Source organism: Opisthorchis viverrini (genome assembly GCF_000715545.1).
Source record: "Opisthorchis viverrini unplaced genomic scaffold opera_v5_118, whole genome shotgun sequence".
In the NCBI taxonomy this organism is placed as follows: domain Eukaryota; kingdom Metazoa; phylum Platyhelminthes; class Trematoda; order Opisthorchiida; family Opisthorchiidae; genus Opisthorchis; species Opisthorchis viverrini.
This window is the reverse complement of record NW_008751774.1, coordinates 1,059,531-1,071,453: the sequence shown is the minus strand read 5'-3', so window position 1 is coordinate 1,071,453 and position 11,923 is coordinate 1,059,531. Positions and strand designations below refer to the sequence as shown.

General features: G+C 45.2%; 1 protein-coding gene across 1 annotated transcript; it reads right to left on the bottom strand.

Annotated features, from left to right (window-relative positions):
• Nucleotides 1-349: 349 nt before the first annotated feature.
• Nucleotides 350-2,736, bottom strand: T265_05958 (hypothetical protein; the record flags this gene model as incomplete). The annotated part of the gene is made up of 5 exons (XM_009171105.1): nt 350-636; nt 1,005-1,073; nt 1,163-1,401; nt 1,835-1,953; nt 2,504-2,736. The coding sequence occupies 5 exons, from the start codon at nt 2,662-2,664 to the stop codon at nt 490-492; spliced, it is 735 nt and encodes a 244-aa protein (XP_009169369.1).
• Between the last annotated feature and the right edge of the window lie 9,187 nt (nt 2,737-11,923).

Below are 11,923 nucleotides of genomic sequence, written 5' to 3'. Positions count from 1 at the left end.
ATTCATACTACTACTTTTATGATCCGAAAATGACGCTTGCGCTCTATATCGATCCACCCGTACCTGAAAGACGTGAAAAGCTGGTTCACTGCAGGGGTCGAGCGCTCACAGACATCGACTGCCTCTATCAGGCAGAGGTGCGGTGAATCGATGGTTACTTTAAACAAACAGGCGTGGCGTGGTGGAGATCCCGTTCGGTCAGTTGCTCAAGTGTATCCCAAGACGTACCTTTTAGTTTATACTGCACATTTTTAAACCTCTGCATCCAATTTCGGATATATGCTTTAGATTCTTCTGTCAAAGCGGTGAGATGTTACCAACCAATACTGTTGTATTACCTACCGCAATGCAGAAACAAACCATGAAAACAAATAAAAATAAGGTACTCTCGGACGGTATGAAGAATGAAAGACAAACAAGGTAGAGTCACAAGATATAGTACATATGTGTACATTGCATACACAGCAGCGAGTTCCGATCGTCCGGATGTTATCTGATGACAATGTGTAGAAGACACCCTTCGGTAACACGTCCTTCGCAGGCGTACTCGTTCAAAGTGCGACTAAGCTCCAGGAATCGCATCTCTGCTGGCAAATTCGGCATAATCTCATCTTCGATGATCATCAGTCCAAGTGACTTGAGAGATGAAATAAAAAATTGCATTGAAGCTCTGTACGGTGAAGGATAAAGGTCAAATTCTTACATGTTAACCAACATCCTGTAAGTCAAATCTGTTTGAACATGGCTGAATAATCGAGAGATCATGAATCTCAGGCTCAACATACTACAGTACTATTTTGGGTCTTGCGATGGAGCAATGACTTATCCACTCAGACAGTTTAAACCAAGCTCTGAAGCCTTAGTAGGTCATAATACTATCTTCACTCTGAACCACCCTTTCATAAAGCCTTAAGTCGGTCTGTCCTAATACGGGAAGACTGCGAGAATTCTAACGAAAATAGGGCACACCTGCAGGATTACCGTATAGGCTAACACCAGCTTACCTGACCAGGGGAACTTTTTATACCAAAGTATTCTTGTCCATAGTCCAGCAGTTTTCCAAGTGGCCATTTCTGAAGAAAAAACACCCAGATTGGAATTCGTGGGGTACGTACACTAATCACGAAGTGGCCCAAATCATCTACCCCATTCAGCTACTCACTTTTCCGAAATACAGAGAAATCGGAGAATCTACAGTGGAACAGCTTAGACCAGTGGCAGGAGCAAGCCGAAGAATAAAACGGTTATCACTTGGCAGAGATGATGCGCCCCGACCGGCCGGTTTTGCTGACATTTTGGCCTTCATGAACGTCAATTTGGCAGCTGTCACCCGGGCTCGATCATTTTTCAGCTTGGCACTAGATGGTGGCTCCGCAGTTTTGTACAATGGACGGGAGACAGCTACAACGAAGAATGACATTAATGGGGCAAACCGTATGTGACCAAAGTTATGATGCTCGGACTATCCTGCTTGATCACGGTCAAAACAATTCCAGTCGAAAATGGGTTTCAACAACAGATGTACAACTTAGCAAGACAAAGACCCGCAGCCTATTTCAGGGTACCAACTGTAGACAGATCTGGGGGCTTTCAAACATAGCCCATAATGTTATTTTTGGAACAACTCGGACCACAAAATGCCAAAGTATTTCAAATACTAAGCTATCTAAGATGTAGCCAAATCATGCTAATAAAAAATGCTGCCAACAGGATATCGTCGAACATAGGCCAGGTGATTGCCTAGGTTGACAGGCAAAGTATCAAGTGAAGCTTACATCCAAGTGGAGCAAATATATAGTGACTGTGAAATGACAGTAGGCATGAAAATGCATACCTTCCAAGGGAGCACGATCTAGCTTGGAAGACGCCTCTAGTCCAGCCTGTCTATCAGCTCTGGCTTGATCGGTGGCGGTCAACAACTTCGAGCAACCATGGACTTCTTTTTGTTTGTGCCTAAGGGGGACGACAGTGGAGGGAAAACCGAGCAGAAAATAACATGGGAGGACAGGCGCAGTATAAATTCGCGGGGAGTAAACAGAGATAAAGGGATCACCAATCGGGCCTATCTCAAAAGCCGGGGTCCAGAGTATTAGGGCGCGAGCTTGCTGACCAAAAGGTCCGCGGTCCGAAGTCAACTACTGCATTTCGACTACTCCTGTCTAGGCTTGGACAACATAGAAGTATCTCAGCCCCCATGCATCCTTCACACAGCATGGCAGCTGGGGACTCGAATGATTTGTTTATTTATTATACCGAAAGCTGGGAAGGTTGGTGAGACAGCCTAACCCACGTCAGAAACGCAGCAAAAGTGCCGCCCGTCGTTCAGATATTTCAGTCGTACGTGAATTGCCTGAAATGGCAATTGATACGGTTAAACAGGAAATATTTCCGAACGAAAACAGAAAGAAAGACTGTTTAGCGAGTATGTTTTGGATGAGTAGTATGAGGCTTCTAGTGACAGTGCTCCAGTTCAACCCTCTCCGTACTGGAATTAGGCACTTACTTAACACAGAACATTTTGCCGCAGGCCTCACAGATGAATGGAACCAGTTCTCGCTGGGAACACGATTCTATTTCACAGTGAACAACTGCATTTGATCCATCGTCTTTTGGAAGAAGGTCAGACATTGCGTCCTGGTCACTGAGACATGAATGCGCGAGCATAGAGCTGTGGAGTTTGCTGAGTATGGGAGAACGTATGAAGAAAAGACAATATAAATGCCGAGGGGCCAAGGGCTGAGTGCAGCCAACTCGATCAACAAACTTTGTGCATTGTAATCGTCGGAGGAAAAAAATTGCAACATCAGTAATATTGACAACAATAATAGCACTGAATGACAGTATTTCATTAGCGATTCTTCGTAACCATGAAGTGACGCTATCAGCAGTCATTCGCACCACGAAAAGTATGAGTACATTGCACTATCGGAGAGTTCACCTCACTCCACCTGTTATTTATCAAAACAAAGATGAAAAGAATATCAAACAAGTGACTGAAAGAAAGATGCCGCCGTAGTTACAGCAGGAAAAGCGGTCTGTTGGAAAAAGAAACGAATGTTATGACCTGAGTTCGGAAGATGGGTGCGTCCCATCAAAACATTGCACTGAGGCGATCTGTTGGTTGATAGTCAACTGCCACTGGTTTCAATCCCTGAAACTCATGTTTCTGGCTGCAACTCTGCGATCTGGGTTTGCATTTAACCCTTTGCTCAACCTAAGCCTCAAAAACAATATGCCAGTATTCACCCAAAATATGACTGTGTATTCCTTCTCCTGTTGTTTTCTAACGGAATATGTTGGGGGGTACGAAACGGCAACCAGCTAAGAGAATACATGAGGACCGCTCTTACCGCAACATTACTGGATTCAGTGGTTCAGCTAAAAGCCCGGTCGCGTCACACCTAATCGACACTGGCCACCAGATGAATCCGGACGGGTATTTTCACTTCACCTACCGAGTACCTGACAGACTGTCAGTATGGACCCAACGGCGCTGCTTAACTACAGCCGAGGCAGTCGAAGTAGGATTGCGAAATCCGGTAATATGCTATCGGAAACGATTCGTACGTCGCTGAATCAGTTCTGCCAATGTGACACGAATCACATGACCCAGTCACTCAACGGCCCTCAAGACCACCAGTGAAATGCGACTTGGTCTTCGTTGACAATCAGACGTCTGTTTTCTAATTTAGTAACCAACCCTAGCCATTCATTTCATTATTCACACCTATTATAACCATCAGATATGTACTAACTTGACGTAGAGATTCAGAAACCATTAAAGTAAGAGATCTTCACAAGTGAAAAACGACGTGAACATTAGTAGTTCCACGAGGATCAATAAGGAAGATGCAGAGACATCGACTACGCAACCCTAATACCAGCGGCCAATCGGCAAGAGACAAGGAAGCCGATCCTAATAATCACTATCTTACGCACCTGAATCGGGGCAAAAGGCTACATATGGTTCAGCTCCTCGGAAACCGAAGAGGCTTGATCGAAATAAGTAGCAACTCTGAGGTGATTTGAATCAGGTTAATGAGTTGAGGGGAATTTGACCGAGAACGGCGCAAAACACGGCCAGTTATAAAGTTAAAAACCCAGGAGTTTAACACATCAGTTTACACACCCACATGTATAATTAATATTGAGTGAGTATCTGAAAGTGCATAGCTGCCCAAGTAAAGCAGTTTATTGAAATTATTATTAGGATGAATCGATGGATGGCAAAGGATAAAACTCACCAAAAAACCGACTTGCAACGATCACATTGAATAGGTAAGAAATCTGAAAGCAATGAGTGGGACAGAGGAAATTCACAATAAAATTTACAAGAATGAGCTGAAGAACGTCGAGACAAATCACTAGCATCACATACAGCCCCTATAATGTCTCGGTGTGTATAATATAAAAAAACTGCACATAAAATGTAGGATGATTTTCATCTTGATCCTGGAGAGTGATGTCAAGAAGTCAACAATTGTCGCTATATAAGGTCTCTTAGGACAGGGGTCGCTCTCCAGTATAAGTTACATAAGGCCTGAGAATTGTCGGAAGTCATGAGAAAAGAGTGAAGACAACATAGGTGTCAGGACGCACCCAGACGTGCAAAAAGCACATGCACAGAGAGTGACGCATCCCCAAGGTCACCGTCGGTACGACACGTCCAGAAAGCAGGTGCGCTGGCGGAGCTCACCAAACACGGCTTAGCAACATACGACCAGCGTAGTGGGCCTGAGATTGTTCACGACCGGAACATCGCCATTGGCTGTACGGAGCGAACAAGCGAACGACATATTTGGCCACTTAGTCATCCTATAAATTACGCAGATGCTCTGTATGTTTTGTCCTGACAATACAACCGTGTCCCGAGTTCTCTGTCTTCTCCCTATCGCGTAGTCTGGCAGGCTCAGTGCAAGCGTAACCCAATAGACGGCCACCCACGATACAACAATGAGCAACCCACAGACATACTCCCAAGAGGTGTGCCCACCATGTGAGAAAATCGTTCAGCTGTAACACACTTCCGGTGACTAGCTGCCACACCAGCCGAAGGAAGCACAAGGGCTGGGATACTGCCAAGTTGCCCAAGCCTAGACAAGGGAAGTCGAGATGCAGGGGTTGGGTTCGAATCACGGACCTTCCAGTCAGTAAATTCACGCTCCAACCATTCCAGCCATCTCACCCTCGAGCCGCCATATAGCCTCTGCTAAAGATACCCATTCCACTATTTTGTTTTGGCAGTGCGTCTACCCGAGAAAAAAAGAAACGGCATGTTCCTGTTACAGCTGAGTCGACAGTCCATTGGTTGTCAGCTTCGGCAACTCGACCAAACCTTAATTATAAATAGACAACAGAGAGTAGCTGAAGGCAGCCTCGTTCGATGGGGTGGAAAAGATCAAATATGGGTTCAACTGTCGACAAAAGGATCCTTTTCACAGCTGCGCACATGCTCTAAGTATAAATAGACAACAGACAGTAGGTGAAGGCAGCCTCGTTCGATGGAGTGGAAAAGATCAACTATGGGTCCAACTGTCGACACAAGGATCCTTTTCACAGCTGCGCACATGCTACTGCAGGTCGCAATTGGTTGTACGGAGGTTAAGTGTGCTCCTCAAACAAAAGCCGGGTGGCGTTGGGGACACAGCACGAAACGAAATTCCGAGAAAAGTCGCGACTCTTATCGGCCAATTTGTGTGCTCTTGAGTCCTCATAGGTGACTCTCTTCGGGTATCCCAGTGGGTGGGATAATCGACAAACAGATGTGGAGACTCCGTCCTAGAAAACATCTTTGTGTCAACTGCTGGAGCATAGAAACCCGAAAGCATACTGAGGACGGGCCATTAGCGAGCACGACCTTCCATTTGTTGGGAGCCTATACACCCAGATAGGATTCCCGCAGAAAGTACCCGGTAGATATAGTTCCTTCTGATTTTAACACGGTAGTCCATGCGAGAGTTACGGTGAAGTTTGCACCCAAAAATCGCGCCCGAATTTTCAGCTATTCGATTCGGGGACTGGAAAGTTCGAAAGTCCAGAGCACCACTGAAAAACCTCTGGTTAGCTGTTAGAAAATGCCGACATATGACGTGCTAACAGCCCTGGAGAATGAAATACACGCACTGGACTGTGCGGCATCTTAACGCACCCATTCCATGAAGAGCTACGGCTAAGAGAATGATCACAGGCTCGTTCACTTTGCTGGTTTCAATCACTTGTGCAACGTTAACACGAACTTCCAACATCCAGTGAAGTACCCGTTAACTTGGTGTTTAAGCGACGCCCATACGACTCACAACAATGACTACCGTTAATGCAGGCAAGAAGTAAATCAAGTGATGAAATCTCACTTTCGCACGAAAGAGTTTAAGCTCCACTAGACAAGTTATCAGGAAACCCACCGTATGAAAAATTGAAACACCACCCTTCTCAGGCTGTGTTGTTGATGGTGCCTGGATAAGCTATAATCTCTATCTGACACTACCCTGGACAATTCGACGCGCATCCTGGCGTGACGATATAAGTATATAGTCACTTAATGTTGCCAGCGATGCTGCTTTGAGCTAAACGAGAAGTACGCCATGCTGATAGAAAGACTAGATTAAGAACACGTCAGGAATCTATCAAATGAGACTCAGGAAAAACGAAGAATGCACTCAACTATCTTATACTTCGACTTCAAGCAACAAAAACGTTCGACCACAATCGCGGCTGGACCGAGGATGCGCTGTCCCCTACACTATTCAAGTTCTCGGCTGAATAAAGCATGAACTAAGTTATGAACGAACACTTAAGTTCATATCGGACAAAAACACGATGGTCACTAACCGTGAATTCGCGAACATTGCTGTCTTTTCTCCGGATCGTCAGTCAATAGGAAACACTGATATGCTTTTGCTGTCGGCCTAGAGATAAATACTACGAAAATAAAAATCCTTTCTCAATTTGCACTTTTCTTTGACGGGCTACTTACGATATACAAAACGACACAGTAGTATATTTTAGTATCCAAGCACTTTGGGTCAATTATTCTTTCGAAGTCAGGCTAAAGATAAAGTCATGAACATCTTAAATGCTCCCCATAAAACATTCCTACAGCGGCAGTGCGCACCGTCGCAAGAAAGTAGTTAGTATGAAGGATCTACCAATTTACCGTGCAGCCCGTTTTGCTTTGCGCCAGCAGTACTAAGCCGGTACGTGTTTGGGATATTTGCGGGGTTTCTATTCACTATCTTCATGGAACAGTCTGACCACGTCTTCAAGGTGTATCAAATGGTGAGGCTTGCCATCGATTATCTGGCACTGCTCGACTTGAGCAGCTAATGCTACAATGCGGACTCCGGATGCATTCTCTACCGGCAATCCAAGGGCAGTCAGAACGGTTACCGCTTCGGAACCTATCAAAGACCAACTCTGTTATCGACAGATAAACACTCCAATACTGTATGCCTGAATCTGGAAATTGTCAACAGCCCAAGCCACTGGAGCCAACAGTAGACCGACGTACCACCGACTACTGTGCTTTGGCAAATACGATTCGTTACATACTATAAGCCGGTTCATGGTTTCCTTGTAATGCGTCCTCGAGCTGAGGACTCTACTTCTTCTGACATCTAAGTGAAAAAACTGCCACTTATCAAGAGTGAGTTAGCAATAGGAAGGCGACTCACACGTTCTACCAAGCTCTCAGTCGACATATCATATGGTCACTCTCATTGACATAAAACGTCAAATTTACGAACAGAAAACCTGTACTTTTTCGTCTAATAATTAGGCGGCATATCAACAAGGAATTGACACATTCATTAAGGAAACTTCCAAAGACCAGTCACCATACTTCGCCTCCTGCTCTTCCTTACCCACCGGAGCTCATAGGGTAGGAACACATGACAGAACAAGGTAACCGTCAGTACCTAGAAATGGGAGGTCATATGGGCGTTAATGAAGTAAGGAGTTGCACAGCCGTTAAGACGCATTCAGCAGAACCATGGACACAAAATGGTAAGCACCGAAACTTCCGAAAATGAAGGTGATGAAGTAGATTTCTTTAAGACATAAATGAGACGGAATTTCCATAATTTTTAGCAAACTACATGCCTTTCTACATTTGAAGGGCATGCAACACCAGGACCTGTTGAAACGCACGTCATCTTCAGTGTAAGGTGCAAAATAGGACCCAACATGGAAACTGACGTGGGGAAACCTATGGGATACGTCATACCAATCCATGTTACACCGCTGGGAGTTCTCAAGGGAAATATACGCAAGATGAACCGAACGTTTCAAGAAATCTGTGGATACGGTCTCTGCATAGTAAATGAATGACTTTAATAAAATCACAAAGGACGCAGGGACTTACCCAATTGTTTACAGTCAGGATGTGCACAGTGAGCACCAATCTCCAAATCCATCGATTCTAAAACCAAGAAGTAGTCGAGAAGGAATGAAAAATCGGAACTACAAAATCGGTGTGAAATACTTATAATCATATGCTCACCTCGACGGTAAGTTCTCTGAACATGAAGCTTAGAGAATGAAGATGGGGATAGGAATTAAAATTGAAGGATCATGCAGCCGGATTACAGATATGGCTCAGCCACTGACTACATGCTGCCATGGAATTGTTCCCCCCTGATAAAATTAGATTATTCTTTGGGTCCCAGCGTACGTTTGAAGTTTAATGCAACCAGCGCTTTTGTAGCTCCAAACATGTTCCAGCTGAACATCTTACCTCCATTTCCAGGCTTGCCAGGGCAAAAGAAACAAAACTCACTGCCGGTGTCTGCCGGTACTCTAAACGCACGAAGCGACCAGGGAAGAACATGCACTTTCGCTTCATCGGTTGCCGCACATAAATTCAGTAACTGAAGGCACCACTTGCAACTAAAAGATAAGTACTCGAAGTTATGTAGCATTTTGCGCACCTCGTCGTTCCGATTAGAGTGTGGCGGATGAGTTTATTGCGCAGAACTCCGAAGCTCAGGTCGTGTTTGCTAATTTGAGTCATCTGTGGCGGAAAAGCGGCATATCCCTGAATCCCAGGAACAGTCCATATCAGGCTACAGTACAGATTGCTTTGTTGAGTTGTTGAGACATGCTCTCTGCGAGTGGCCGAAATTAGACGTCTTCAGGTTCTCAACCACCATTGTCTCAGAACCACATCTCTGCAAGTGAGTTCGAAACGAGACAATTAGAAAACGTGTGTCCGGTTGTGCAGCAAAATAATGTGTCCAGCACCAACAGCTGAATTTGCTTGATCATGTATTCCACATCGGCCACAGCGATCGAATGAGCTGTCGGATGGTTTTGGGCGACCCTATGAGCAGGGTGCCGCATCGCAACCTTGAATATCCTGCCATATGTAAAAACGACCGACAATATTATCGCTCCATGACTTCAAGGGTGCAGTCAATTCTGCGGGTCGGTCAGTGATTCTAACCAAATTTGCTCAGCCACAAAGAGAAGCGTATGACAGCGGTGTTTGCTCAATCTGTCTCCATTCCACTTCGCCACCGACGGACTAATGGCATAACACTGGAGGGTCTACAGAATCCCCGGTGTTCTAATAGTTGCTGGTATGAGTTCTGTCGATTTGGGGTAGGCTGACAGTATCATCCTTACACAGAACAGACAAAGCGCACGCCCTTATTCTAGTGTACCTTACACCTAAGAACCCCTAAGCTGTGTTTCAGAACGTGCAGCTTTTGAACATGTCATTTGCAATTCAGAAAGGCTCTGGGGTTTGTGAAGCACTTTATCTACCTCGGTCTCTGTTTTAGATTTGACGGAAAGCTGTCTGATGAAGGTAGCGCATAGATCCGCAAGAACCTGACCCGATCTCCAACTCCCGTCACGTGAGCTATTTGTGACATCAAAAAGTATTTGATTGGGTTCTCAGGTTCGTGTTCACTAAGCTGCAGGAAGGATGGTGACAGGCAGACTCTAAAGGGTTTTGTCCGCTGAAATCCCGGAAGAATTGTATATATTGGGCGGCTTCTGAGAATTCTAAAAAAACGAGTATGCTGCTGTGTGGTACACATATTGGTCGCGAAGAGAGTCCAGCATTATCGGCCACAGCAGTTCGGCCTTGAATGCTGCTGTTGGTACACATATTGGTCGCGAAGAGAGTCCAGCATTATCGGCCACAGCAGTTCGGCCTTGAACTACGCATACCGATTCAACGTCCTTGGAGGTCAATTTCCTTTTTATAGTGCCGTATTCAATTTGGCGCAAATCATAATTTGGACACCATCTGTCTTGGCACAGTGGTATGGAATAGAGATGAGTTATTTGGCGAGATCCACTTCCAGGACATCATTATCATCGACAACATGACATCAGTGTTCAACACCGATGCTTCACCGCCGTAACTTCCAGGACGGATTACCTTGACCCTCCCCAAGCCTGACTGGAGGCGTCGCAGGAAACGGCACCCATCAGTTTCTTTCCAGATTTTTAGGCAGAATGTTGAGTAGTGCATGGATTTCAGAATACTTGCAGCAGGCTTGTACAGGGCTCTTGTCTAATTCTGCCCTTTTTTACTATGGCAATATGAGCAAGTAAATAAACTCCGTTGATGATGAGTTGCAGTCCCATGAGACGAGGAATAAAGTGTTAAACGAAACAGATGGTAGCATATTCAGGTGAAGGTTCAGTCCAGACTTCCGTTAACATTAACATAATTCGTAAAATTAACATTTCCCACTGGATGTGACATCAAGGTCGTCGATAGATCATGCAGTCTGTCCAACTTGGTCATCTCTGATTCTTACGGGTTATTGGGTTCGATGGACCGTAGGCCGAACCACGGGAACCACAAAAATTCCTGTGGACGGAAATAGCCAGGCTCTTGAAGAGGTGAATAGCATGGCCCAGTGTTGGGGAAGCCGTGGAAGTGTTTGAGTAGAATATTCATTATAACGCTTATTTCAGCCTCTTAGCCGTCAGGGTTTCACATTTTTGGCGGTGAAACACTTCCTGTCATAGGAGCTGAAGGCAAGATATGGTTCTTGATAATCTGGAATTGCTGTCCATCTCCTGTCAGCTCTCAAATAGGGGGATGGATGCGCCATTTACCGTGTGTGAACATCATCAAGCCATAGTCCGTGCTCAGTTCAGCTGCCATGTGCGTTCAAGCGGGCGACCAACGAAACAAACTGAAAACCTAAGCGCCACTAGCTTGCCTGGGGGCAGGCATGTTTATTAAATGTTTTGATAAGATTCCTCTTCGAGGTTTACCAGGACGTCTGGTAAAACCTCCAGGGAAACCCTGCTTTGAACTGCTTGCGAAAGCATTCAATTTCTTCGTTTCTTTCCACGTGTCAAGCGATCACCCAGAATTTCGCAAAAAAAAACGGACGATAAGCGCGAGCCTCGATCTGTGGGTACCAAAACCTCGCAATATATGTTCTGGAACTGCATGTACGGCAGTCTCAAAGGATATGGCAGTGGCCCAAAACATCAATGGAAACTAACAACCCAGATTCGGGTTTAACCATTTCGGCGAACTTTTAGTCTATGCTCCCCACAACCATTAACTTTCTGTGCGCATCGTGCCCAGGCTTCTGTGTTGATACCAAATCACCCTTCCAAGGAACATTTACATCCGACTCCACGGAAACAGCAACACAAGTGAGCCTCCATAGTTTTTCTGTAAATAATAATTCCAAGATTCCCGGTACCATTTATCCGCACTACTAGACCCACCTCTTTATTTTCCCACCCATGAGCTTTTCGTGACCCTGGCCGTAAGCCCAACAGTCCAAGGCCACGGTGCCTCACAAATGGTTTTAGGTTTCAGTTCAAATTGACCAGCTGGATCACACCAACTCTACACTTTAATGAGATCTGTTGTTCTGGTTGTTCATTTCCGCAAGTTACGGTTTTATTCTTATATGTCAGACAGAATATACCTTATTTCGCC